This window comes from Drosophila kikkawai, chromosome 3R, assembly GCF_030179895.1.
Source record: "Drosophila kikkawai strain 14028-0561.14 chromosome 3R, DkikHiC1v2, whole genome shotgun sequence".
Lineage (NCBI taxonomy): Eukaryota > Metazoa > Arthropoda > Insecta > Diptera > Drosophilidae > Drosophila > Drosophila kikkawai.
In genome coordinates this window covers 35,783,772-35,810,833 of record NC_091731.1, presented here as the reverse complement: position 1 = coordinate 35,810,833, position 27,062 = coordinate 35,783,772, and the positions used below count along the sequence as shown (strand labels likewise).

At 48.3% G+C, this 27,062-nt stretch overlaps 5 protein-coding genes across 7 annotated transcripts; 3 read left to right on the top strand and 2 right to left on the bottom strand.

The window, feature by feature from the left end:
- The first annotated feature begins 138 nt into the window (after positions 1-138).
- On the top strand, positions 139-8,602 carry Epg5 (ectopic P-granules autophagy protein 5). The gene is made up of 14 exons (XM_017182400.3): positions 139-344; positions 400-1,139; positions 1,213-1,498; positions 1,559-2,235; positions 2,290-3,504; positions 3,559-3,702; positions 3,794-3,971; positions 4,047-5,014; positions 5,068-5,524; positions 5,585-6,341; positions 6,398-7,106; positions 7,165-7,485; positions 7,545-8,120; positions 8,180-8,602. The coding sequence occupies exons 1-14, from the start codon at positions 315-317 to the stop codon at positions 8,490-8,492; spliced, it is 7,371 nt and encodes a 2,456-aa protein (XP_017037889.1). The 5' UTR covers positions 139-314; the 3' UTR covers positions 8,493-8,602.
- A 14-nt stretch (positions 8,603-8,616) lies between these two features.
- Positions 8,617-12,313, bottom strand: gwl (serine/threonine-protein kinase greatwall). 2 transcript variants are annotated; one of them, XM_017182401.2, is made up of 6 exons: positions 11,957-12,313; positions 10,732-11,571; positions 10,526-10,669; positions 10,352-10,468; positions 9,246-10,248; positions 8,617-9,181 (listed from the first exon to the last, which is right to left on the bottom strand). In XM_017182401.2, exons 1-6 carry the CDS (start codon positions 12,104-12,106, stop codon positions 8,916-8,918), a joined length of 2,520 nt encoding a protein of 839 aa, XP_017037890.1. In that variant the 5' UTR covers positions 12,107-12,313; the 3' UTR covers positions 8,617-8,915. The 2 variants fall into 2 exon arrangements, with proteins under 2 accessions (XP_017037890.1, XP_017037891.1); XM_017182402.2 differs by lacking the exon at positions 10,352-10,468.
- Positions 12,314-12,655: 342 nt separating this feature from the next.
- Positions 12,656-14,596, top strand: PGS1 (Phosphatidylglycerophosphate synthase 1). The gene is made up of 2 exons (XM_017182464.3): positions 12,656-13,921; positions 13,978-14,596. The coding sequence occupies exons 1-2, from the start codon at positions 12,857-12,859 to the stop codon at positions 14,395-14,397; spliced, it is 1,485 nt and encodes a 494-aa protein (XP_017037953.1). The 5' UTR covers positions 12,656-12,856; the 3' UTR covers positions 14,398-14,596.
- A 621-nt stretch (positions 14,597-15,217) lies between these two features.
- Mekk1 (mitogen-activated protein kinase kinase kinase 4) lies at positions 15,218-26,608 on the top strand. 2 transcript variants are annotated; one of them, XM_017182418.2, is made up of 8 exons: positions 15,218-15,696; positions 20,537-20,737; positions 21,164-21,951; positions 22,012-22,285; positions 22,346-22,594; positions 22,654-25,378; positions 25,842-26,021; positions 26,307-26,608. In XM_017182418.2, exons 1-8 carry the CDS (start codon positions 15,497-15,499, stop codon positions 26,385-26,387), a joined length of 4,698 nt encoding a protein of 1,565 aa, XP_017037907.1. In that variant the 5' UTR covers positions 15,218-15,496; the 3' UTR covers positions 26,388-26,608. The 2 variants fall into 2 exon arrangements, with proteins under 2 accessions (XP_017037907.1, XP_017037908.1); XM_017182419.3 differs by lacking the exon at positions 15,218-15,696 and adding an exon at positions 19,369-19,627.
- On the bottom strand, positions 26,604-27,021 carry LOC138928768 (uncharacterized). Its single transcript, XM_070286449.1, has 2 exons — positions 26,969-27,021; positions 26,604-26,902 (listed from the first exon to the last, which is right to left on the bottom strand). Exons 1-2 carry the CDS (start codon positions 26,973-26,975, stop codon positions 26,691-26,693), a joined length of 219 nt encoding a protein of 72 aa, XP_070142550.1. The 5' UTR covers positions 26,976-27,021; the 3' UTR covers positions 26,604-26,690.
- Between the last annotated feature and the right edge of the window lie 41 nt (positions 27,022-27,062).

Here is a 27,062-nt window from a genome sequence, read left to right as displayed (position 1 = left end):
ATTGAAAATAAAAATTAAAAATTCATACCTTATATATATATATTTTAAAGTTTTCTAAGAAAATATGTTTGAAATTGCCTTCTAGTAAAATAACTAATATTCCAATAATAAAAATTAAAAAATATGCAACCTTGTTTTGAAGTCAACGTATTTTCCCCCTTCCGATAGTTTTTCGTGCTCGTGACTGGCCCCAGCTGGTCTCCGGTTTCTCCCATCCCTATTATGTGGGGATTTTATTGTTTTGCGGCGCTGCGTTCACGACAATGCACAAATAAAACGCAAAAAGCCAGGGCACAGCAAATCAAAGGTGAACCATGGCGACGCTAGTCAAGCCCAAGAAGGAGGTGAGTTCATGTCCATAGCCCATTCGCTCCAGAACCTGAGCAAATTCCCTTGCAGAAGGCCAAGAAGTCTCGGGGAGGCGCACGTCAGGCCCCAAAAGAGGAAGACGAAACGGAAGAGTTATCAACAAGTGAAGAACAAAGACCAGTCGAAAATGTGTCGCTGCTGGAGGAATTCGAACGAGTGGCGGCTCTGGCCAGTGGCCAGCCCATTATCAGTCACGATTGCAGTATCTCCAGCGATGTGTTACAAGAATTACCCCAGGAACCAGAGCCAGAACCCGAACCCCAAATGGAAACCCAAAATCAAGAGGAAACCGAGCCCAGTGCCCCTACAGCCCCGCCCTCCACAAGCGTCCGCATTGTTCAGTACCCTAACCTTCAGCCCATGCACCTGTCCAATGCCCAGGTGGAGGAGCACACCTCCAAGATTGTCTACCGCCAGGCGGAGTCATCACCCACTGGCTTTGCTTTGGCCCGGAGCCACATAAAGCCGCTTAATGCCGAGCAATCAAAACAAATCTACGATTGTCCCGATTTGGAGTTGGCCAAGCAGTTTGAGTTGGAGTTCCTCATGAACTCCCTGCTGGAGTCCAGCGAATCGGATCCGCTGTATGCTGCCCTTTTAGAGTACTACGAACTGCAGGGCAAGCTCACCTCGAATCTTCATGACGTGGAGAAGTTACGGAAGTCTTGCCCGGAGACACAGAAACAAATCTGGGAGCGAGAGCCGGTGACACGTACGTTTTCGGGAACCTGCGGCGACGGCAACGTGGTGCAAGAGAGCGTGACCTACGAGTGAGTATTTCTTATAGAAAGTTTAGCTTTATACTTTTGTTTATATATTATTTTAAACTCTCTTGTCTTTCAGTCTCATCAAGGTAAATCCCATCAAGTTGGAGCTGGCCCAGACTGCTCTGACGAGCCTCTATGATCTGGTCTGCCATACTTACACCAACAACCTGATCACGGCCAAGATAACCAAAGTGAAGGTGGATCAGATTATCAATGACTTGCTAACCTATTCCCAAGCAGAGGAACAGCCGGGAATAGCCTTGAATAAGGTGCAATCTGGCCCGGCTCTGGAGTGTGTGTCTCAGCTAAGGCGGGCCATCTCGATACTCTTCAGCTTTGTCCGACGACGCAGTCCCAATGCGGTTAGTCTTGTGTTTATTTTCTTACCTTAAAACTGATACTCAGTCTCCCTTTTCCCCTAGAACTTTGACAAGGACCTCAAGGAATGGCTGCGCAAGTTGATAGCCTTGCAACTCTTGCTGGCCACCAGGGAGGACCATTGGTTCCTGCTCTTCAACATCCTGCGATGTCCGAATGGTGTGGGCTCCTGGGCAGCACAGTTTTTGCAAGTGCCAGGCATGCAAGCCATGGGTCCCAGCACCCAAAACAATGAGCTGCCACTGGAATTGAACTCTCCCGAACTTAACCATTGCATGGCCGTGCTGCAGATCCTTCTGATGCCTGTCAAGAAGCGCAATGAGTACCTAAAGAGTCAGGCTGATCTGACAGAGTCGTCGGGGGCCACGGAGCGCTGGATAGTGGTGGACTCGGATGGCGAGGACTCGCACACACCGACCGGCGAGTGCGTTGGTCTAAAGGAGAGCGATTTGATTGCCCTGCTAAACCAGCTGCCCTTTGAGAGGATCTTTACGTCAGCACTGCGCATAGAGAAGTTCCTGGAGGACTATATACTCGAGCCGGATATGATCACAGCCCAGAAAATGCTCACCGTGGTGGTGTTCTTTTCGCAGTTGGTCAGAACCCTGGGCGAGGGGCTGCTAACCTACAACAACGAGAGATACAAGCAACTGGCCAAGCGTCTTGGACGCCTGGTGCGTCATACTCTGCAATATGTCTTTGACTATTATGAATTGTTCAAGTAAGTTTTATAAGATAACTTTTTATACCATCTAAAGCCATCCATCCTTGGCAGAAATAACAACTTGTCAAAGTCCCCGGAGCTGTATGAACGCATCCAGGTGGAGCTGCAGGCCCTGCTCATTCGTGCTTGTGGTTACATTTATCGCACTCGTAATCTGGGCACCTGGCAGTACTTCTCAACCCTGCCTTTTGGCTCCTTAGATGCGGAGGTGGTGTGGCATCTGTTTTACTACCTGAATGTGGGTTTTCCCACGGATCTCACCAATGATCTGGTCAGCAATGCAGAGGCTGCCTTCCAGGCCGAAGACTTCTGGGTGAAGTTTGATCTGGCCAATGCGGATGTGGCGCCCGAGGATATGTACTACCTTTTGCAAACCTTTTTCGAGATGGCCAACGATCGAAGTCGCTCCAAGGATGGAGGCCTGGTCAAGGCTGTCTGCCTGCACATCTTCCGCATTGGCTATATCCATCGCTCTACCAGGGAGATCTGCTACAAGACGGCACGCGATATGCTGGCCAATCTGATGGATGAGGATCTGTTTGGTTGCCTGCTCGTTCAGCTGAAGATGCGCTTTGGGGAAGTAGACCAGGCGGCCTATCTCTTCAAGGCTCTGCCGCTGGAGAACTGGCACCCGAGCATGGACAGCTTCGAGGTTCTGTCCAACTGGCTGCTGCACTTTGATTACCAGTCCTCAGAGAGTCACCTGGCTCGCCTTATTATCAGTCACCTGAACTGGGGACTGGATATCGAGGGTAGGCTCTTCCTGCCCCACAACATCCATGTGCGAATGGCTCATTTGGTAAATGAGGCTTTGAACAAGTACGCTCCTGAAATTATAGGAGCCTCCGGGATTTCGGAGAGTGTGCGTCAGGTATCCTCCCTCATCGACTCCACTCAGTCGAGTCGGGAGCAGTTTACCAACTGGTGCTGGCGCATGATTTCCCTGCTGCGACTTCATCTCATGGATCAGGGTGTGGAGTCGGTGAAACGCACACTTCAGCATCCCACGGAGCCGCTGCTTTTCATACCCGAAATGGAGCGCTTGGAAATGGTCTTCCAGGGGGTCAACGAGAACCGCCCGTTGGCACTTTATGTGGGCATGCTGGTCAGCCTGCATGGTCACTCGATTCCGCTAATCTGTCAGCATGGATTCAATCTGCTGCAGCAACTGCTGCTAGATCACCGGCATGCGGCCACCATACGGTGTCTGGAGCTGATAGTGCCTCTATTCCTGGAGACACCAGAGACGTTGGCGACTTGCGAGAGGTTCGTTGGGAGTATTAATTTCGTGTAAGATTAATTTACTTTTGATTTGAATAGTTTCCAGAGAGTCTTGATTACATTGCTGAATGCGGACAGAACCTACTTGAAGCTGGCCAAGGACATGGTCTATGCCAACTCAATTGGGCCCATTTTGGAACTGCTAGATAATATGCTGCATCACCAGATTGTTTCCTATACCAGGTAGGTGCTCCATTTAGGACGTTAGTTTTCTTTCTAGTCTTTAATTATAAAATTTAATTATATTTTATTGCTATTCTCTCCAATATATTAGCTATGGACTGTGCTCACCGCTTAACCTGCTCAATATCTGGCTAAATTGCTTCACCACGCTACCAGGCTGGTCACAAAACTCGAATCTGCTGTATCTTCTTGACAGGATGCTGCGCATTTCCTACCAATTTCCAGACTGCCGTGTTCAGGCTGTGGAATTCTTTTACAATTTTTACAAAGTAAGCCATAAACTTAAAGATAAATATGGTATTAACTATTTATTTTTTATTTATTTATATTTTTCCTTCCTTTAGGATTGTACGGACTGGAAGTCAGCCCCCAAGGGTTCCGCTTTAAAGGCCTTCTTTGGCGGCCAGTCGCCATCGCGCATTCCCCTCATCTCACCGCAGAATTGCTGGCTAAATCTCGTGCTCCTCGAGATTGAATTCCGTCTGGTGGACAGTCGCATCTGGCCCGAGCTACTGCGTCAACTTTCCGCCCAGCAATTGGAGGCTGCTCTCAAGAAAACCATTTCGCTGACCAAGGCAACTGCCTTTCCCCCCAGCCAGCTGGTGATTTTCAAGTACGCCCAGCTGCTGGCCAGCATGGACAGCAATCACGCTCTGTTCCCCATCGTGTGCCAGAAGTTCTTTGAGCTGTATCTGTGGCGAGTGCCCACAGAAAATGAATCCCTCAATTTTAGTCACAACTTTGGAGTGGCCGACAAATTCTATGAACACAATGTGCCTTTGATGAAGAGCATCAAATCCCAGCTAAAGTCAGCCGAGGCGTACTACTCGGCCTTGGCCACCAAGAGTGCCAGTGATGAGGCCATGGGCCACTTCTATCGCAGCTGCTGCAAGCTGATGCAGAGTTGTGCTCTGTGGCTGGAGGACACCCAGATCAATAGGTTTACCAGCGATGCCGAAGCCCTGCCAGCTCAGTACAACTGCGAGAAGCTGCGTGAGCTTCTAGGCGGTCATGTCAACCACTGGACGGAGTTCCTGTGCCTGGCCGCATTGCGCAAGGAGCAGCGACATCAGGCGGATCAGTGGGCACGAAAAGTGTTGAGAGTTGCAAATCAAAGGGCAGCCAGGACACCAGTTCAGCCAAAGCCGCGTCAGCCACCAACTCAGCATATTAAGAGCCTGCTCAACACCTACGAGAAGGTACTACCCATACCCATTCATGTGCGCGTGGAACCCGTGCAGACGCCGCCCATCAATGGCAACATAATGAATCTGCTGAAAAAGCGCTTGAGCACTTTTAATTCAACCGCAAAGTGAGTTTTGTAACAAACTTGTTCCCACAGCTTAATAATCCCTCTACCCTTAGCACCTACCACTACAAGACATCCGAGTTGAACTCACTGAACCTCAACTATCTGGAGAGTGTGCCGGCCTTGTACCAGATGATTCCCTACGAGGAGACCCGGCGGAAGGAGTGCAACTCCCTGCTCTTTCAAAGGACTTGCACAGCGCCTGCAAAGATCACCCTGACGCCAGAGCATGTACGCATCAACGAGGTTATATCCCGGAAGCAGACACAGAATCGTGAAAGACACGACAAGATTGTGGAGGATCTGCTGCTGGCCATGAATGTGGATAGTTTTGCCCAGGCCATCGAGGAGTTTGGGGTTTGCATTGGCGCTCTCTTGGTGGCGCCTTTGGAAGCAAAGGTCACGCAGATTGGCGTGCAGGTCTTCTACCATCTGGTGGATAATCTCAACGAGGTGACCATGAAGTTTCAGCCCACACATGACCTGTACTTCCAAGTGCTGGAGAAACTGGGAGTAAGCAAGAAAAGGTTTAGATTTAGCTTTGTAAGTTTAACTTTAACTTTTACTTGGTAGGTTTTCCTGCAAGCAGATCAGGCTGCCCAAGGACTGGCCGTGCTCCGACTGGCTTTAAAGCGTCCTGATCTGCTAGAGCTTCTGGCTGGGGTCTTTGTACCCAGCCGCACTGATGTGGAGCACTTCCTGCCCATGTACGAGTTTCTTATTGACTCGCACTTGAAGCACTGCGACACACAGATTCTTTTCGTGCTCTTTTCCAAGTTCGACCTGCTGGGTTGGCTGGAGGCCTATCAGCCCAAGCTCAGCGAGATCAATCGCCTGCTCTTGCTGGTGCTCCAAGGATTGGAGGCCTGGTCACAGCCGGATAGTAGCCTCTTGCAGGATCAGTTCCGCCGTCACCTGGTGCACATTTTTGGCTACGACTTTCCCCAACATTATGGCGAGGTGATGCAGATGGTTTTGGATCGAGTCTCAGATCAGAAACTTTTGCCAGTGGTGCTCCAGGATCTACTCAATGCTCTGTTGGTGCGCTCCAATTGCCAAGAGTTGACTTTGGACCAGAACGAACTGGAGGTGCATGAACTGGCCCTGGACTTTTCGCGACGCCAGAAGCTGTTCACCTTGAAGGCGGCCACAGACACGCTCTTACTTTTATCCCGACACTTTCAAAAGGAGCGACTGCATCATGGGCTGCATGGCTTGTATCCCAAGCACAAGGCCTACTGTCAGGCTCTGGTGCTGTGGTTTACCTGCTTCGGTCATGTGCTGCTCGCCTCGGCCATTTGCAGCTACCAGGAGCTGCTAGCTGATCAGAGTGAGTGTTTTTATGGCCTAACTTTAAGGTAGCATTAATTGTAACCCCTTCTTTAGTCAGCGACATAGTTTTTGGCTCTATTGTGGAGACCTACAGTCCCTGGCTGATACCCTACACCGAGCAAACCGCCAGCGGCGTGGCTCACTGGATAAGGCAGCTCACTCCCGGGCAGAGCAAGGTGCTCCTGCCTTGGAGCGAGCAGCATGTGAGCAGCAGCAAGTTGATGATCCGTTCCTTTGTGGCCATCATAATGCAAGTGCTGCAGTACCTGCCGTCGTCGAACAAGATCCTGGAGCATGTCTTTGCCTGGTATGTCCATCACTTTGCCCAGCCCAACATAGCCGGTCATGTGTTGGCCCCCATTCATGAGGGCTTGGCTCAGCTGCCCTGGCAACGTTTCTTGCCGCCGGCCCAGCATGTGGAGCTGCTCTACGATAGCCTGCAGCGTTACCTGCCCGAGTCACATGCCATGCTGGGGCACATCTTCATCCGGATTGATTGGAGCGCCTGGTTTGCCCAGATGCCCCAGCCGGTGGCCATTCTCTCGCGACTGTTTGGCATCTTTGTGAAGATTGCATTTGAGCCGAACATTCACATCCATCCGAATACGAGTAAGATCCTTGAGGAAGCTGTTCAGTATCCCTGGCATTTGGTGGAGTACAGCGAGCTGGAGCAGCTGCTCAAGTGGTTCGTGGCCAGTGTGGAGCCTGCCATTGTCCTGAAGCTGCCTGCCGAGAGCAACTATGCGGATCGAGCTGTCTTGGAGTAAGTCTTGGCAAAGTCAAACTTAAATACTTAAATAAAAACACCTTCCCCTTTGCAGACTTCTTCGACAGGCCTGTGCCATGTTGCCAGCAGCTTCTGCCCAAGAAGCAGTTGTTCTGGGCACCGCCAAGCGCATGCTGTACACCCGCTCCATGGTTCGTCTTCAGCGTGCCTGCGGAGCCAAGCACAAGAAGCTGCTGTCCACCAAGGAGGGGGAACGTGCCTTTACCACGGCTTTCCTGGAGCTATTGAACAGCATTGACGGGGCCATCAGCAGCTGCAGTGAGCATCGCACACCAGAAGAACAGCGCCGGGAGGCTCTTAACCTCATGCTGGAGCTGGTGGCGCCCACCCAGACGCAGAGCCAGGAGGTGTCCAAGTAGGAACTAACAACTGACCAAAGAAATAGTTACCAAAATCTCTCTTATCCCCTTTCAGCATCCACATCAAGGCTCTGATTCGATGGCAACAGCAGTGTGCTCCGGGCAACTTGGTGATGAACTCGGCTCTTCCAGCCATCGGACACCTAAACACCTACATTGCCAGCATCTACTCGCTGCTGGAGGCCAGCATGGAGAGCTACTTCCGTACCTCGCCGGAGAGTGCTCCCTGGCATGCACCCAGCTGGTTGGGTTTGCTGGAGGCTCTGAGCATGTCCCTGCCCAAGCTGGACCTGATGCCCCTCATGCAGGGCGGCTACTTGTTCTCTTTACACGTCTTTGTGGTGTATAAAATGGAGGAGATAGCCACGGATGGCGACAAGGTGACCTTCTTCCAGGACCTGACCCAGTTGCTGGAGAACATCAAGACGAGTCCGCTGACGGAGCCCCGCATGGCCCTCGTCTGGGGTGTGATTATAGCGCGCGGCTGCAAAATACTGCAGGTGAATCAGCAGATGAAGAAGCCTTTGTACATGCTGGCCAGGCATTTGCAGATTGCCTCCACGAAAGCCGAGGGCTGGAGCGATGGACTGCTTGGCGTGATTGGACTCAAGACGGAGGTCATTACCAGCAGGTGAGAATCTTAAATGGGACTTGAATCTCCTTAAAGCTAACATAACTTACCCTTTAAAGACGAAAGGTGTTGACCCGTTGCCTGGCCTGTGTCATCTTCTCATTGTTTCCGGCCAACCGAGACCTTCGTATACCCTCCGAGGAGTACGAAAGCGGACTAAGGGAGCTCTCCATGCTGTTGGCCAATAAGAAGTTTACAGACGTAAAACCCCTCATTGTCCGGGCTGTGAGCCTGCTGAAGGAGGTCACCTTTCCCGATATCCGGGCTGTGCCGCATATGGTCTGTCGGCTGATTAGCATCTTCTATGAGGAGAGCTACCTGACCACCATTCCAGAGGTCTGGGACTTTGACTTCAAGCTGAGTGCGGCGTAGCCAGCGGAGCGAGCGACCAAATACAGCCAGATGTGTTATTTTTTAGATGTTGTATATTTGTCTTATCTAGGTTTAAGGTGAATAAAGTGATCAATTTGCTGCAATTTGGGAAAAACAAAGTATCTTTCATCTTTTAGACTATGACTTTATTGGATACAACTCGAGGGTTTATACTTGAAGCTATTCGTTTAAGCGTAGTTACAATAACAAACTCGAATTCAGTACCGAAATTAGGGATACAGGACCGATTATGATCATCGAAATGATGAATTATACAATTGAATGAAATTTAAAACGAGAATATAAATATAAATAAAAATAGGGCTAGCGACGAACGATAACAAGTGAACATTAAAGGTCTACTCTTGGATATTGCTACACAAAAACTAATAAAAATAACATGGGCACAGCGCGCTTGAAACATCAGTCTTCCACGGCAAAATTGGACAGCTGCAGGTGCTGCAGATTGTTGCGCGCCTCAAAGTAACCCGTATCCGTGGGATTATCGGGCGTGGGTACAAACGGCGGCTCCGTGTTGCCAATGTTCTCCCAGTCAATGCACGCAAAGTGGCGCATCTGCTGTACTTCCTTGGCGGCCGGTCGCTCGGCAGGATCCATCGTCAGAAGCAGTTCCACAGCCTCCATGGCATCCGCCGACAATGCCTCATCGCCTTCCGGCCATTCGATGTCTGCAAGAAGTGGTGGGAATTAGTAGGATACTTGAAGGTAATTCTTGGTAAAAAGTTCACTTACTTTTGTTCAGAATGTTGTCAAATACCTTCTGAGGCGTCTCGTCGTTGAAGGGCGGAATGCCGGTCATGAACTCGTAGAAACACACTCCCAATGCCCACCAGTCGACGGCGGGACCATGACCCTGCTTCAGCAGCAGCTCCGGTGCCAGGTAATCGGGTGTGCCCAGAATGCGCTCGTTGGAAACCCGAGCTCCTCGCCTCACCGACTTCGGGGTACGAAACGGTGTGTTAATGTTCACATTCTTTGGTGTTTTTGGTATGTTCCCTGCTCCATGATTAATGGGCGACATTGTGGGATCGTCGGCTAGCTTCAGGTGATACTGCACACCGGACATCTTCTCCGTGGTGGCATGCTCCCGTTTCTTATTCTCTATGGACAGGGGCAGAGCGAACCGGGTGGCCTTTAGCTTGCCCAGCAGACCACCATCGCGACGTGGCAGCTTCTGCGAGGAGACGGGCGTGGAGAAGACCACGTTGGCCACATTGGCCTCCGGTCCGAGCAGATGATTAATGGGCAGCTCGTCATCGGAGAGGGAGCGCACCTTGAGCACTCCCCGTATGGGCGATGAGCGAGCCTTACGCTTCTTGGGCGTACTGCTACCAATGTTAAGGATCTCAATTTCCTGGGTGAGCCCGGTGTGGGCGCTGCTGGTGCCCGAACTAGAGCCATCGGCCTCCATGCTGGACATGTTGTCTGAACGGTTGACCAGGTTTATCTTCCGCTTCATGCCGCGCAGGAAATCGGGACGCTTGAAGTGCTTGGACAGGTTGCGAAAGGGCGAGTTCATGTGGATGCCGCTCATTTCGTTGGCATTGGTTAGATTGTAGCTGCGCGAATAGTCCGAGCAGCTAAAGTCCTCCTTGGACTGGCTCAGGTTCTCAGCGTTCTTCTCGATCGACGAGGCTGTGCTCTCACTGTTCAGGTTCAGGTGGCAGCTGGAGTTGTCGTCACCCTTGCGGCTTGAGACGCCAGAGTCCTCCTGCCCCTTTGAGATGCCTTTGCGCTGGACGGGAGATTGTAGGATATCGTTAATACAAATAAAGAATTATTGTTGAAACATTATGCTAAGAGACAGACTGGACACACTCATGCACATGCCAACGCACCTCCTCGAGCGATCGCCTGCGCACCATGGAAAACTCAAACGAAGCATCGTTTGCAGTCTCCAGCTTCGGCAAATGCTTGCCACCATTGCTGCTGTCCTGCTCGGCCTGCTTGCAGCCCTTTATTGCGAAATAAATATAGAAATTACTGGTTTGATACCAGCAGTAGTCACTCACCTGACAGTTGACGGTATCTAGGGCGAATTCCACGCGACGCTTGCTGGTCACTGTCTCGGCTCCAGTGGGTTCCTGAGGCAAACACTTGCTCAAATCCCCCGAGGTGCAGGTGTGAAAGGAGCAAGAGGAGCTGCTGTCCTGGGGCTGTAAAATAAATACACAAACAATTAGACACTGCAAATTCTAATGAAGATTTCCAAACCCACATTGTTGTTGGTCGTGCAAGTATGCGTTATAGATTCATTGACCTCCTCCGCGGAGAAAAACGGCGATACCCCGGAGATCTTGCTGTCGCTTGTCTTCTCTGCTTCGTTCAGAGAAGTGTCGCCCTCACTGTCAGAGAGCTCCATAATCAGACTATGCTTGTTAATGACCTGCAGCAGGTGGGAGGTACCCGTGCCCGTGGTCAGTCCACTCATACCCGTAGCTTGTCCTGCCAAAACGGAGCCATAATCCTGTAACTTCTTCTCGGAACCAAAGGACAAATGCGAGGTGAGCGAGAGCAGCTGTCCCGGCGTGCGAGCATTCAAGTTTGGCGAGCAGTTAATCAGATCTGAGATCTCCAGATCACGCCGCATATCGATTTTGCTCAGGCCAAAGTCGGTGAGCTTCACATGGCCGCTGGCCGAGAGCAGCATGTTGTCCGGCTTGATGTCCCGATGGACGATTCCGTGCTGATGCAGATACTGCAGCGCCATCACCATCTCGGCCACATAGAAGCGGGCAGTGACCTCGTCAAAATAACCGTACATGGCCAGCAGGGACTTGAGATCCCCTCCAACCATATACTCCATCACCAGGTAGACGTAGGACAGCGACTGCAGAGAGTAGAAGAGGCTCACGCAGAACTGGGAGCGGGACAGGGCCAGGGCGTTGCGTTCGGTGATCACCTGTGAGACCATGTTCTTGTTGATCATCTCCGATTTGCGCATCACCTTGATGGCGAACAGCCTGTTGGAGTCGTTGTTCTTGTAGCCCAGAAACACCTTGCCAAAGGCGCCACGGCTGATAGGTTTGATAATGACAAAGTCCTTGATTGTGGGAAGCTGTTGTGGAGTAGGTTAATAATATCAAATTTAGTTACAGACATAAACAATAAGCATATGTATAAGGGTTCACTTTATCGAGAAGGCAGTGTAACAATTAACTGTTTTATATTTCCAGTAGAAGAAAAGGAAGAGAAAGAAGGAAAGCTGGAAGGCGAAAGGAATCTGGAATGTTTTGCAAATCAATGCCAATAAATATTTTGAAGCGGGCTTCTTATAAACTTAAAGCAAATAGTAAAACCACAATATAATCTGTAGAGTTTGTTGTATTTTCACACTTATTCCTCTCATTTTTACAACAAATATTTTTTGGCGCATTTCAAACCCCCACCGAGGATAACTGTAACTGCACGTGCGTGTCGTCACACCACTTTCCCGCGGTTACCTTTGCATTCTGGGAGTGATTCTCCGGCTTTGTGGTCAGTATATTGATCTTGTCCAGCAACTGCTCACTGTCGATCAGCGAGTTAGCCTTCTTGGGGGTTTTGTAATCGATGTGGGGATCCGAATGCGAAGTCGCATCAGTGGTTTCCATATCTCCAATATTCTCGATTCTGGTAGCGCACTAAAAACGCGGTTTTCCCAAAACGCTTGATGTACGGGTTCCAAAGCCAGGCCCGTTTATAAAGAGTATTGGTAACACGTTCCAATAGATTGTTTATTGCACATTTACAACTTTTCAAATGATAATTTAAAGCAGCGCGTCCTTTTTTATTTGTAGCGAATATTAGTGTGAACGCCTACTCTTTCGTTGATAAAGTTTCAAATATTCCAAAACAGCGGATTTTTCCCTTCTCGTTAATTGGTCACACTGAAAAGGATCCGACTAAAAAATAAAACTTGCACTTTGATGCAGCTCTGTGGGAACACGAGTTTCGCATCTGCGAAAAATCCCAAACGTTTCTCACAGATGCGCCGTGTGGGAAGACAGTATAAGCCATAAAAATAAGAAAAATATTTGTGTTTCTTTAAAATAAAGTATTCATAATTCATACATTAAAAAATATAACAAAATAAATAAATAAATAATCAATCGATAGTCAGAAAAAAAAAATAAATCGACATCTCTGTTATCGTCTTTCTTCCATCTCTATCTCCCTTGGTGCCTTGAAAACATTTACGTTTTATTGAAATTCAAAATTTTCACGTGTAGCAGGCTCCCATGAATGGAAGTGAGTGTCAGATAACCCCCCATCGACTGTGAGCAATGCGCCAGAGGCTGACAGCCCCCCACCGCCGCCCATAGCCAGTTAGGAGCCGCCGAGATCCGATACCCGCCATCGCAATGCTATACCTCCGCCGCCTGTTCAGCCAGGAGCTTGCTCCGGTCGCCCAGTGCGACTTCATCGGCTGCCTGCAGCAGACGCCCAACCTGTTGGCCAGCGCTGGGTTCACGGGAGCGCCAGCCCTGGAGAGCCTCACTTGGTTACACAATCTGGCGCCGTGCTTCCCGTTGCGCGGCGACCAAATCCAGGTCATCCATGAGCCGCAGCACTTTTACGAGACGCTGGTGCAGCGCATTGCCCGCGCCAAGCGCCGGATCGTGCTGGCCAGCCTGTACCTGGGCACCGGTCAGCTGGAGAGCGCCGTGGTGCAGACGTTGCGTCACAGCCTGCAGGCGGAGTCGGCGCTGCGGCTGAACGTGCTCCTGGACTTTACACGCGGTACCCGTGGCGCCCTCAACTCCAAGACCATGCTACTGCCGCTGGTGCGCGACTTTGCCAGCCAGGTGCAGCTCTCGCTGTACCACACGCCCGATCTGCGAGGGATGACCAAGCGCCTGGCGCCGCCGCGTTGGAACGAGCTTCTCGGGCTGCAGCACATGAAGGTCTACCTCTTCGACGATGCGGTGATCATTTCGGGGGCCAATCTGTCCAACGATTACTTCACCAACCGCCAGGATCGTTACATACTCATCGAGGACAAGCCGCTGGCGGACTTTTACGCTCAGTTCATCGAGCGGGTGCAGGAGTTCAGTCTGGCGGTGGCTCCAGATGCCAGCGAGGGACTGCATCGCAACTGGCGCATCCTCCCGTACGAAGGCACCAAGGAGCAGTTTATCCAGCTGGCCAAGCAGCGGATCGCAGACTTTGTGCAGGAGACGTTCGAGCGGCAAGCGCGGGCGAAGGAACTTAATCCGCAGGCGGACACCTGGGTGTTTCCGCTGATGGAGATGGGCCAGATTGGCATCCACCACGACAGCGTCGTCACGAAGCGCCTGCTCTCCAACTGCGTGGCCGGGTCGCGGCTCAAGCTGGCCACTGGCTACTTCAACCTGACGCAGGAGTACATGGACACCATCACGCACAAGTGCCTGGCAAAGTGCAGCATCCTAATGGCGCATCCCAATGTAAGTAACGATTTATTTCTTGATTTATTGATGATTGTAAAATGTATTCTTTCCAGGCGAATGGCTTTCAGGGCGCCAAGGGACCCGCTGGAGGCATTCCCGCCGCATATACGCTGATAGCCAAGAGCTTCTACGAGAGTCTGGTGCGCCGGCAGCAAAACCATCGCGTCAACTTCTTCGAGTACGAAAAGCCTGGCTGGACATACCATGCCAAGGGCTTGTGGTACTACCTGCCCGAGGCGCGACTGCCCAACCTCACGCTCATCGGGTCCTCCAACTTTGGCGAGCGCTCGGTCAACCGTGATCTGGAGACGCAAGTGTGCCTGGTCACGGCCAACAAGGACCTGAGCCAGCGTCTTCAGGCGGAGGCGGATCGGCTGTACGACCTATCGCAGACGGCGGAGCGGGAAATTGTGCAGCGACAAGTGCCGCGATGGGTCCAGGCCGTCGTCCGCATATTCAGGAACTTCTTTTAGACTCTTTACAAATCATAGTTACATTTTTTTCGTTGATGTTAAGGCCCCACCCACTCCCAATAGTTACTGTAGTTCTAATTCGTGTTTAATCATTGCCCTGGGCAAGTGTGTGTTTCTATTGCTGGTGATCGTTGCTTTTGTACACAGGCTAGAATTTGTTAACAAATAAAGCGGATTTTTACCCGAATAAATGGGGAAACACGCGTTTCTCTTATCAGCAAAGGGTCTTCATAGTTCAAACTTATGCGAACTGCTGACGTTTTTACGTTGTTGAACGGTGATTTCTGGTTTTACTTTAAAGATGAATAATGTCTTGGGTTTCTCTAAAATATCTCTTATTATAGAAAAATAAAAGAATAGGATAACTAAGATCCCAGAATCGATCTAAAAAAAACTATTAAGTTAATTTCTTCTATATTTTTTGGAATTAAGATTGAGTAAAGCAAAAATACTTAAAAACTGTATTTCCACACAGTCTCAACAGTCGAAAAAGGAGTTTTAACTTTTACTTTTTCACTAGCTAAGTGAAAGTTTTAATTTAAAACTTAAAGCTGCGCGCCATAATTGAATTTCTAATCGATTACCGATAAGACAGCAAGCCAACCAGTTACGGCCACACTGAACAAAGGCGCAGTTTTCCCAACTTAAACTTCTTATCTCTCAGCAAAATTATATTTAATTTCGGCTTTTAAAAGTTACCAGTTGCACTTAATTCTCTTCAATCTATATTTAAGCTTTTTAAATTTAAATAATAATCGACCTATCGCCTAAAAAAAATCGAATGTCTCCATAGCAACTTCGATGTCTTGGCCCTAGTCAGCTGCTTTTTTTTGAACAGGTAAGACGCCTTACCTGTGCGTGCCATCGTCGAGCGTTATGAGTGTGTCGCTTGCCGTGAAAGTTAAATTAAAATAAATCTGATTATCGTCGAGCGAAAAGGCAAAAAATAAAACAACAAAAAGACGCGGCGCGTGCTTACTAAAGTGTTAGTATTGGTGCTACCGACTGTGTGTGAGTGTGAGTGCTGCTGGCATGTGCTAGTGTGCGGATTCCAAGAATAACAAAAGCAAAAGCAACAGCAAAAAGAGAATTGGCGAAAATGTCAAACCTTCGTCGCACAAGGCGCACCATGGATTACCTGGCGCTCCAGCAGAGCCTGCAGCTCCAAAAGACGCCGGCAACGAACGCGGAGGAGGATGGCAACGGAAACGATGCGCCACCGGTGCCGCCCCTCCCGCCACCCCCCATTCCACCCATACGATTACGACGCGAGCAGAGCGTGGACGAGGATGTTGCAAGGTGAGCCGGCTCAGTGGCTGATGGAATTTTTCGGGGTTTTCCCGCATACAAACATGAAAGTCTGCAAAATTGCACGTAACACGGCTTACGTCGCTCTCTGCCCTTGTATTTCTCTCTCACTCACTTTCTGAAGCTTTGGTTGTATTAGTCCCCCTCTCTTGCCACCTCTCTCTTGCGCTTACCTCTCCCATTTCACCAGTTTTAATTGTTAAAACGTAAACAACGTGTTTTTGGCCACGTTATTGTTGTTCTTACTGCTCTTGTTTTTGTTGCTGGCTCAACGAACCCGAGAATTTTGCAAACTGCAAGACAGCCATAAAAAACAGTGAATTCAGACTGAAATTGAACACTTTGCGTGCAGCGCAATTACAATTATACAGAGATACACTTGAGAAAAGTATTAATTAGTTCAAAATTGGTTTTCAATTTTATTGATTTTATATTTGAAGTGTGGCATTACCATTTACACGATGATTGTAAAATGATAAACTAAGGAAAAGGGATAAGATAGATATGACAGGGAGTATGGAAACATTATCCTTAAATTAACATAAAAAGGGAAAATGTAACAACAAACAACGTTGTTGATAAATACATTTTTAAGGTTTTTAATAACTAAAATTACGTGGAATTCGACTCGTGTGTATTTTTATTTTTCTTCCTGTGTTTCTATATTTGTGTATGTTAGGGCATTTATCATAGCGGTATTTGTGTTCGCAGCCGCGCGAGTCTTCCAAGATATTTGCTGATAACGGTGGTGGTGGGGGCCGCTTGATAAGGCGACGCATACATACACCTATCTAGAGGGAATAGCGATTTCGCCTTTTCGTTGTTTCTTTTGCAGGGGCTTATTCATAATTTGTTTAAATTTGATTTGATTTCCGTGGGGCGAATGGGTTGGTGAGTGGGCCGCGAATTCGCAGGAATTGGCGGATGTCGCACGTTGGCACCGAAAGAAAAGAAAATCGCTGCACACATCAATTTTCTTTTGGCACCTGTTCCTCCTCCAATTGGAATTCAGTGAAATTAAGGTGTCTGCTTGCTGTCGCCGTCGTCGTCTGTCTCTCCTCGCTCTCTCTGTCTCCTTGTATCTATCTCTTTATCTCGCCAATCGTGTTCTTCTTCAACTCGCATACCTGTTTTAGGGGGAAAGAGACGGATGTCGGATTGGAAGTTAAAACGCGTTTAATACGTGCGCTTGCCCAGTCTGCTTTGTAACCTCTTTCGTTATTCTGTTTTGAAATCGAATTCGCTTTCTTCTCGAGTTTCCAACGCCTCGTATCAATGGAATTCCAATACCGAAGGTCTCGTCTAACTGTTTTTGGCCGAGAGAGCGACAGATCTGGCTCTCTCTCTTGCAACAAACGTACTTGAACTTGCCGGAGGGAGACGACTCCCACTGCCTTTTCTACCCGCTTACTCTCTCGCTCGCTCTCCGGGCAATCTGGCCTGCGTGCGATACAATCAGTGGGTTTTGGTTTTTCGTCTGTTTTTTTGATAAGCATAATTATGGCATGTACATATGTATGTACATACATAGCAGAAAACATTTCCGCATAGCGCTCACCCACTTGCACACACGTGCCTGTGTTATTAACAGTAATTTTAGATTTTTCCAAATGTACTTTTAAATGCCATGTTTACATAGACATTATTCATACAAGACTTTATTTGTGTGTATTTTTTGGAAAACTAAACAGTACTTCTCAATTTTAATTTTAGCTTTTTGAAATGTGTTTTTAGAACTTAATTTTAGATCTAAAATATACATAGTACAAATATTTATTCTGTTATGAACAGTTTACCTTATAAAATAATTTTTAGAAGATATATGGTAATTATTTTTTTTAACATGCATTATATGTTATTTTGCAAACCTCTAAAATAATTGCAATGAATAGTATTCTATAATTAACTTTGAAGTAAGAATGGACCGCCCTACAATTTGAAATGATTTATATAAAAGTGGAAGTGCTAGTTAACCTGCGCTGCATAAAAATATTAATTAAACCAGAAACTTAAATCAGGTAAAAGTTGCTAGGCCAGGATTGTGAAAACCTTACTTTATAGCTAAGCTATATGATGGGAAAACTATTGACACCGGATCCCTGTGAAAAAACTAATCGATGAGTAATCATCAATGGGGACCACGGTGCGTATGTGTAACTTATGTACACAACAAACATATCAAGTATACGCTCCGTTGGTCACGTGACTGTGCGGAACAACCGACAAAAGACAACAAACTATATATAATAAAGGCTCCGATTTTCACACACAATCTGCTAGCAGTTGATTGACTCAACTCGAATCGATTCCTTCGATTTCACGGGGAATATTCTACAGCTGCTGCAAATATAGTGCTTACTGAATTGATCTCTCTGTGTTTGAATAAACCACACAGCTAATAAGCTAACAAGCGCACGTACATAATAAAATCCCATAAATTAATAATAAATATTCGCGCGGTTAAAAGCCAATCACGAACCACAAACAAACGCGCAGATACGGCCTACTCAACCGATCAGATAACCACTTGCGTTCCACAATAAGTTCTCTTACTTTTTCTGCTTTATCTGTATCTCTCTTTCCGCATTTTCTCTTTTTGTTTCTTGTTTTCTTTTTCTCATTTTAACTCTTTATTTGTGTTTCGTTTGTGTTGATAAAATTTTAGCGATTAAAAAGGCTGAATTATAATAATTAAATGTTAGAAATTGGTAAAACTTTAAGACATACAATTTAGGTTTTTAATATTTGATTTAATAGTTTGCGTTGTTTTAGAGCATGTTGAATTCGTTATTGGCAATTTTCTATAATTAATTTTCCCGTACAATTTAACAGCTGTGTAATATTCGGTAAATTAAAAAAAATTTAAGTACCGATTATCTCCGGAATAAGAAATATAAATAATTATTAGAATAGAAACTTAAAAACAAAATTGCTCAAACCTTTGTTACCTGTATATTACGGGGAAAAATAAGATTCCTTTGAAAAAAGCTAATTGATGAGTAATCGTGAATGGGCACCACAGTGCGTATGTGTATCATATCAAGTATACGTTTATAACTTTAGCCATAAATCATTAAAAAGAAAAACGGCTAAAACTGCACAACTGTTAAGTTGGGGGGCCACCCACTAGTTGCTCTCCGCTGGCGGTAAACAATCGGATGCGTCGGGGCGCTCACTGCTCACTATACTCTTGCTCAGTGGCCAGAGCTGAGAGTTTACTACTTCACCGCTCGCCGCTCGCGACTTTGGTGACCAGTTCGCCGCGGTTGGCAGAGAACAGCAGTCGATTTGGGGGCGACACCGCGCCGTCTGTTCCGGCTCACACTCGTTCGCAGTATATACCGATCCGTATAGTATAGGCAGCGCGAGTAGATGGGGGTATATTCTTGTTAAAAGTGCTAATAAATTGACTGGCTGCCGCGGCAAGTGTTCCGCGTTATGAAATACGAAGGGGTTGTGATAGACCCAAAACTACAGCAGGAGACCGATAGTGCTGGTGACCCCGCGGATAACCAGGAAAGACTCCTCCAACGCCCAGTCATCGTTCTAAAGTTCTCTGCGCTCCTCTTGTAATTGTGAGCTGTCGCCTTCTTGTTTGCTCTCCGCTCGTGCTCGTTGCGTTCCTATTGTTTTTTTTTTTTGTAATTGTTTTTTACGGAGTGTTGTGCCGTGCAATTAGATGTACATAAATTGGCGGGGGGAACCCAAGCTCGAGAGGGTCCCCAAGTAATAACAGCCCTAGATTGCGGCGATAGAACACAATCAGCCAGCTGAGAAGAAAGAGTGTACTTAGCTATACTCTAAAGTTCTCTCGTCTCGTTGCGATTCGCTGATCGTAGCCGGCAGTTTTGAAGTTATTGGACTTGGACTCTGCAAATAGTAAACTGTGATTCCAGCTTGTACGCAAAATGCGTCGGAAAAAGTAAGTTAATTTCGCCAATGGGCTGATGAAAGAGTGTAGCGCGATTGCCAAAAAATTAAACGAGCACGCGAATAATTGCCAGCCAATATCTGGAATTTTTTATTTGGTCTAGAATAAATCAAACCTCCGCTCAAATTAAGGCATAATCACATGCGTGACAAGCGGCTGTCTGCATCCGCAGCAGCGTTATGATAAGATAAGGGTCCTACCAAAATCCGTCCATTCCCTTCAAAAAAACAGCATATTTGCACATGAAACACTTAAAATAAATCTCTTAAACCTTTTTTAGACTTGACATATACAAGAATTTAATTTACTTAAATAGTTTTAATTTGATTTCTAAAATTTCCAAATTCGAATTCAACAAAAATTGATATTAAACCAAGCAATCTTAAGACTGCATCATTTCGCCAAATATGTACTGATGAGGTTTCTTGGCTGTTAATTTAAACATGTGGTATCAACAAATATTTGTTTATTTAAAATATGGGGAAAGGTCCATTGCAATGTCTTATTTAACTTAAGCAAAAGCATTGCATTGCGTTATGAAATTCATTATTTACATTTTAAAATTGTAATAAAACTGGAATTGTTGACTTTAAAAATTTTGCAAACGCTGCTTTTAAAGAGCAAGAGGCCTTTACTTTGAGAAAGTATATTTGAGATTTAAATATGCATTTAATCTCAATGGGTATTAATTTATAGAAAGCGTGTCCAATCAAGGTATTTATAGTTCTGAGTGTAGCCATCACAGAGTGAATTTATCAGACTTATCGGCGATTAGGCGGCACTTGTTCGCCGCTCCAATTAGCAAACAATTAGGGCAAGCCCCCACCTAGATTAGCGCAAAAATAAACCATGAATCCACACCTCTTAACACTCGATCTATACTCTATCTGTATCTTGCAGGGTGGAGTACCGTGTGAAGCAGACGCCTTCGAGGCCGCTGCAGGTGTCTAGCGGTCGCAATGGATCCCTCGAGGAGGATATGCCCCCCGAGGACGAACTGTCGGCCCAGTATGAGGCATTCGGCACCACGCCACCCCGCACCAGGCTCAAAATCAAGAATCGTGACTGGGAACGCAAACAGAAGGTGGCCAATGTGGCGGTGTAAGTATCCAATCACCATATCAGCTATATCAGGGTGGTGTGCTCCATATGGGGATATGTGTGACAGATATATGGCATCGGAGGTGCTGTGATAACGGTTTGTGTCCATGCTAGACGCGTGATCCGCAATGGTAACGAAAGCACATACTCGGAACAGCCATATGCTGCCATATGCTGCACCTGACAGTGCCATCACTATGGCTGATGTCATTCCTGTACTCACGACTGTCACTATAAAATGTTTAAAGATATTGGAAAATGATCACAATGATTCATAATAATAATATTTATCCCTTAATTAGTATATCCATTATCTATTTATTTTTCTTAAATAACCTTCTTATTATTTTCGCTCTGATATTGAAAGCGATATATTTGGTTATATTTTTATAATCCCATGATCCTATTCTAACCGCTTTCCCTTAGTTCCGCAGATTTGCCCTCCAGCGTGGGCGGTACCCCCAAGAAGGGTATGACCCGAATGGCCCGATCTCGCGTCCTGCGTCGCAACACCATGGACTGTGCGCTGCTCAACGAGATGTTCGTCAACGACGAGGGCAAGCGGACAGACAAGCGGCTTCAGTCGCTACTGCGCGACTCGGAGCGTGAGATGAAGAACTCACTGGCCACAACAGCGGTGGCCCCACCGCGGGGCAACAGCTTCCACGAGACTGCTCATCCCCTAGAGTCGCTGGACAAGATCATGCCGCTCAGTTCGGAGGCCATGGCACCGATCCCTCTTCGCATTGCCTCCAAGGTGGTGGAAAGCTGTAATCGTTACCGCTGCGTATCCTCGCGGCCGATTGGCTATCGCTCCTCGGCACCGCCGCTGGCTTTTGCTGCCCAACTGCCAGCCGGGTTGTTGAGGAGCGATGGCAGGGCAACCGCTGGGTTAGGGAAGCGCAAGGACTTCCACGAGACGTTCGCCAACCTAATCAAGCTGGGCAGCGTAGATCGTCAGGATGCCAAGTTGTCGCAGGAGGAACACACTTGGCAGACTGAGCTGAAGGATCTCATCTGGCTAGAGCTGCAGGCTTGGCAGGCTGATCGTACGGTGGAACAGCAGGACAAGTACCTATTCGAGGCACGGCAAGGGGTTTCCGATCTGCTTACCCAGATCATCAGCTATAAGTTCCAGCCGCGCTACCGCCGCGAGCCGAGCCTCATAAGTCTGGACAGCGGCATCCATTCCGATAGTAACTCCAATGCCAGCTGTAAGTTTGGGTTCTTCTCTATAAATACATTTTAAAGCTATACGTGGGATCCTTTTACAGCTCCTTTGCCCAGCAAGATGTGCCAGGGCTGCATGTCTTTGTACTGTAAGGACTGCATGGATCACCAGGAGTTGGCGTTGCGGGAGGTGGAGGGCATGTTGACTCGTCTGGAGGCTGCCGAAGCCCTTTACCCCTCCTCACAGGCCATGGGCGCCCTGCATCCCATCTACAAGTCACAGAGTTTTGTGGGTCGCATCAAGTCCATGTGCCTGTGGTATAACATAACCAAGCAGAACAAGCTCAAGCTGAGTATTCTGGGCAAGATCTTGGCCAGGTAGGTTAACCTCAAACGGTTTCTTGTCCTTGAAATTAATTTTATTTAAAATGGTTGCAGGCTGCAAGATGAGAAGTTCTCCTGGCCCGTGTGCACCTCCTCCTACATGGCCTCGGATAGTGGTAGCTCTTCTGCCTCAGGTGTGGACAATGATGACTCGGCTGTCAACTCTATGGACTCCTCAAAGCCGCCCAGTGTGACAAGCTCGCGCAAAGGTTGCCGTAATGGCAGCGTAACACCTTGCCACAAGGTGCAGTTCATGCTGAACGATGCCACCCATGTGCCCGGCGAGACTTCCAGCAGCAATGAGTAAGTTCCATAGGGATGCTCTAGATTTGCATATAAATAATTCTTAAATCCTTTCTCAGATCCACCTCTACCGAGATCAGCCAGTTGTCCAGCGAATGCTCGCATGGCCACATGCGCAAGGGATCCATGCACGACATCAACATTTTCAGTGTGGAGCCTTTGGGTTCCTGCAGCAACAATGGCACTGGGGAGCAGTCCTCGGCCCTGTACCGCAAGTTCATTGAGAATGTCCTCAAGAGTCGTGGACTGGCCAAGTCGCTGGCCTTTCTCCACAAGCTGCACAATGTGGCGTTGTACAAGGCTCACATTTCCTTGGAGAAGCCCGGAGCCGAGGACTTTGACTTCGAGCTGGACGCGGAAGCTATAGAGGAAGATGTACCCAGATTGGATCCACATATAAGCCGCGAGCAGGTCGTGGAGCTGCGCACCTATGGCTACTGGAGCGAGGAGGCACAGTCGATAAACCTGCCGTCCTACATTCCCACCTTCGTCTTCCTGAGTGGCCTTCCCTTGCAGTTTATGCACGAGTTCCTGCGCATGCGTCTGGAAACCCGACCGGTGCGACCTAATCCCTTGAGCTTGGAACAGCTGATGAAGGAGCTTAGGGAGGGCCTGACCTTGGCCCTGACCCATCGGGAGCGTTACCAGCGACACATCACCACGGCACTGGTGGAGAATGAGACGGAACTGGTGAGCTACATCAACATTCTGAATCACTACGATGCCACGGTTAGGAAGACATTTGAGCTGTACCTGGAGTACATTGACCAGCTGGTCCTGGTGGCCGTGCCCGAGGGCAACCAGAAGTCTGTGCTGGAGAAGGAGTGGATGTTCACCAAGCTCATCAGTCCCATGATCAAGGGCATGCACACCCTGGCCTCCCAGAAATTCTGCGGAATCATAAGCAAGTTGCTAAGGAATATCTCCGATCGTCTGGTGAAACGCACCGTGGAGCTGGACAAGCAGATTGATGGAACCGCCGATAGCGATGACAGCGAGGAGGTGAAGTGGCAGCTCCTGACCATTTGCCGGGAGACGCAATCGCTGCTCACCGTGGAGCGCGAGCGCTCCATAAAGGTGCTCTTCTTCGCCAAGACCTTCTGCCGCGACGTAGAAACTACGGACTTCCATCGCGAGCACTATGAGCATGACGTGGCCAACCAGCAGCATGACTTTATCTGCTCCGATGTGAAGGCGGCGTTCAAGCTGCTCCAACAGGATGTCCTCGAGGTGCGCAACAAGCTGACGGCCATCATCCAAGGCGTCCAGACGCGATGTTGCCTGAGCAACATGCGAGACCTGGACGAGCAGGACAAGCAGGCGGTGTTGTCCCGCACCCGGGAGATCCTCCACCAGGGCTACAAGTTCGGGTTTGAGTATCACAAGGACGTGATCCGGCTGTTTGAGCAGCGGATCATGGACCAAAAGGACAGCGGTGCCCACACAGTGGACCTCGCGCTCGGCATCATTGCCTATGCCAAAATGTGGATGCATTTCGTGATGGAGCGTTGCGAGCGGGGTCGTGGAATGCGCCCTCGCTGGGCCTTCCAGGGCCTGGAGTTCCTGATTCTTGCCTGTGACCCACAGATAACCCAGCACCTGGACGAGCACCAGTTCGAGGAGCTCAAGCAACAGATGGATCGCTGTATTTCGCACGTAATAGGCATTACCTCGGAACCGGAGAAGGTGGCCAAAAAGAAGGCATCGCCGCGCACACGTAAGACCTCATCGCCGGCCACTTCGCGCTCAAGAACACCCACCCGGACGCCCATGTCCGCCGGGATCGTGCTCAATCCCAACACACCGCCACTGCAGTCGCCGCCGTACAACAAACTCCTGCATCCGCAGTTCAGCCTGAAGGAGGACCTCCTGCAGCAGTCTAGTAATACGTACAGCTCCGTGGATAGTGCCGACTATGTGGACACTCCCTGCCAAAGGAGTCCCAACGGGGAGCTGCGTCTGCTGGTGCCACAGACACCGCCAACGCCTGCCTCCTCCGGCAAAGGTAGCATCGAGGGCACGCCACTGGCCTTGCGGCAGGAAAGGGTGAGGGATGCGGTGAACCGCTTGGATCTGGATCTAGAGGAGCGACTACGCGAGCGCCGTCTCATTGGCCAGGTGAAGGCCCTCAACTCCAGCGACAAGGTGCACATACGGGCGCGCAGTGTCCACTTCCGCTGGCATCGCGGCATTAAGATCGGCCAGGGACGCTTCGGCAAGGTGTATACGGCGGTGAACAACAACACCGGGGAGCTGATGGCCATGAAGGAGATTGCCATCCAGCCGGGAGAAACCCGAGCGCTCAAGAACGTGGCCGAGGAGCTGAAGATCCTCGAGGGCATCAAGCACAAGAATCTGGTGCGCTACTACGGCATCGAAGTGCATCGTGAGGAGCTGCTCATCTTCATGGAGCTGTGCTCTGAGGGCACCCTGGAGTCGCTGGTGGAGCTAACTGCCGGCTTGCCGGAGGCCTTGGCCCGCCGCTTCACCGCTCAGCTGCTGTCGGGAGTGGCGGAGCTGCACAAGCATGGCATTGTGCATCGCGACATTAAGACAGCCAATATCTTCCTCGTGGACGGCAGCAACAGCCTTAAGCTGGGCGATTTCGGGTCGGCGGTAAAGATCCAGGCGCACACCACCGTGCCCGGCGAGCTGCAGGGTTATGTCGGCACCCAGGCTTACATGGCGCCGGAGGTGTTTACGAAGACAAATAGCGATGGACATGGCAGGGCTGCCGATATCTGGTCGGTGGGCTGTGTCGTTGTGGAGATGGCCTCGGGCAAGGTGAGTGCTTTGTATGAAAGATAAGGAGTTGGACAGGTGGATTGGGTTGGCTGTGTGTTTGACCATTTCACAACGTTGGGTTATTATTGATAGAGTAATGGAGAAATCAGGGTACAGGGATAGTATAATGTAAGTTTTTGAGAACTAAAAATTAATAATTACATTCGTGTTTTATTTTTTTGATTAAAAATAAGCATAATCAAAGCGCTGATTTCTATTATCTTCATCCATAATAATAATTATATAATATACCTCAATTTTAATCATTATTATTGATAAAATATCAATCAAATTTGAAATAAAAATCATGCCGGAAATGGATAAATAATCCAGGTTATTATCCTTGTTTTTCCAAATTGATTCTAAGTTGATTTTTCTTAATATTAAATCAATTTGTGACTGTTTTTTTTTTTACTTTTCTCTACAAGCTTTAATATTAATTAATCTTTTTCTTCCCTTACAGCGTCCTTGGGCCCAGTTTGATTCCAATTTCCAGATCATGTTCAAAGTGGGCATGGGCGAAAAACCGCAGGCGCCCGAAAGTCTCTCCCAGGAGGGACACGACTTCATTGATCACTGTCTGCAGCATGATCCCAAGCGGCGTTTGACGGCCATGGAGTTGCTGGAGCACAATTTTTGCAAGGTAAGTATCGATTCTAAATCGATTTTTAATCGAATATAAATCGTTATGGTTACATTGAAAAATATGGACGATAAATCGCCAATCTTTTTGATATATCGGACATTAATTGAAACGTTATTAAAAAGAAAAAAAAAAAACAAATATTCATGTTTAATACAATATTATTTTATTCTTAAAATTTTTGGAATATAAAAGTTTTATAGCTCACCGAAATTATCTTTTCTTTTTCGCTTGATCTGTATCCCTAATTTATATTGCAATAATCGAATTAATTTCTATTCCCAGTACGGTCGAGACGAGTGCAGCGGCGAGCAATTACAGATGCAGGTGCGAGGCTCCTTTAGGCGGAATGTGGCGACGAGCTAATTTTCCTGCATCCTAGCTGATGGCTGAGCTGACCCGAAACCTCCGTTTTGTTGTTTTACTTAGCACACCCCTGCATATGATGCATATGCTGAGCGGTGGGCACTTTGTTTAGTGTCTAAATTATGTGAATGTCGATTATTTTAATGGCCACGCCTAGTTTTATGTTGGACGAAATATATACCCCGTATAAAGTAAAGACACAAGCCTGTAATCATACCGTATCCCAAGACATTTAATGCGTAACTAATTGTAATTGCAGTTTAGCTTTTAATTCACAAATCGTAGATCAGCGAAGATGCCTCCCTAAACACCGTACATGGGGTACTCGGTGCTCACAATGGGCATAGCTTCGGTGGGTGACGCCTGCGGGGGTCCGGGGAAGCCAGTGCCTGCGTCGTCACCTGGGGTAGTGCCGACCGGCGGGGTTGGGTCCGGAGGGGCCAGGCTGGAGAAGGCTGAGACCCACGAGGTGCACAGCATGAACGCCAGGCAAAGGCTGAGCAGCAGATTGAAGTCTACCAACGGATTGAAGGCGGTTAGTCCACGGTTATAGCCAGAGGTCTCTCCTTGATTCTACTTACATTTCATGTTGATGGGTTGACAAAGACTGTTAGCCGGACGTCGGCTTCCAGGGGTTTTTATGGCCACACGTATGTGGCCATGGGGATAATCTAT

What these genes read in the sequence shown, in the direction of transcription:
- PGS1 (XM_017182464.3), top strand. Translation starts at nt 12,857, where the DNA reads ATGCTATACCTCCGCCGCCTGTTCAGCCAGGAGCTTGCTCCGGTCGCC. An exon ending in TCCTAATGGCGCATCCCAAT is followed by an intron (nt 13,922 to 13,977) that starts GTAAGTAACGAT and finishes TATTCTTTCCAG; the next exon opens with GCGAATGGCTTTCAGGGCGC.
- Mekk1 (XM_017182418.2), top strand. Translation starts at nt 15,497, where the DNA reads ATGTCAAACCTTCGTCGCACAAGGCGCACCATGGATTACCTGGCGCTC. An exon ending in CTGGGCAAGATCTTGGCCAG is followed by an intron (nt 22,286 to 22,345) that starts GTAGGTTAACCT and finishes AAATGGTTGCAG; the next exon opens with GCTGCAAGATGAGAAGTTCT. An exon ending in TGGAGATGGCCTCGGGCAAG is followed by an intron (nt 25,379 to 25,841) that starts GTGAGTGCTTTG and finishes CTTCCCTTACAG; the next exon opens with CGTCCTTGGGCCCAGTTTGA.
- Epg5 (XM_017182400.3), top strand. Translation starts at nt 315, where the DNA reads ATGGCGACGCTAGTCAAGCCCAAGAAGGAG. An exon ending in ACGTTGGCGACTTGCGAGAG is followed by an intron (nt 3,505 to 3,558) that starts GTTCGTTGGGAG and finishes TGATTTGAATAG; the next exon opens with TTTCCAGAGAGTCTTGATTA. An exon ending in GCGGATCGAGCTGTCTTGGA is followed by an intron (nt 7,107 to 7,164) that starts GTAAGTCTTGGC and finishes TCCCCTTTGCAG; the next exon opens with ACTTCTTCGACAGGCCTGTG.
- gwl (XM_017182401.2), bottom strand. Translation starts at nt 12,106, where the DNA reads ATGGAAACCACTGATGCGACTTCGCATTCGGATCCCCACATCGATTAC. An exon ending in CTTGCACGACCAACAACAAT is followed by an intron (nt 10,670 to 10,731) that starts GTGGGTTTGGAA and finishes TTTATTTTACAG; the next exon opens with CCCCAGGACAGCAGCTCCTC. An exon ending in TAGATACCGTCAACTGTCAG is followed by an intron (nt 10,469 to 10,525) that starts GTGAGTGACTAC and finishes TTCGCAATAAAG; the next exon opens with GGCTGCAAGCAGGCCGAGCA.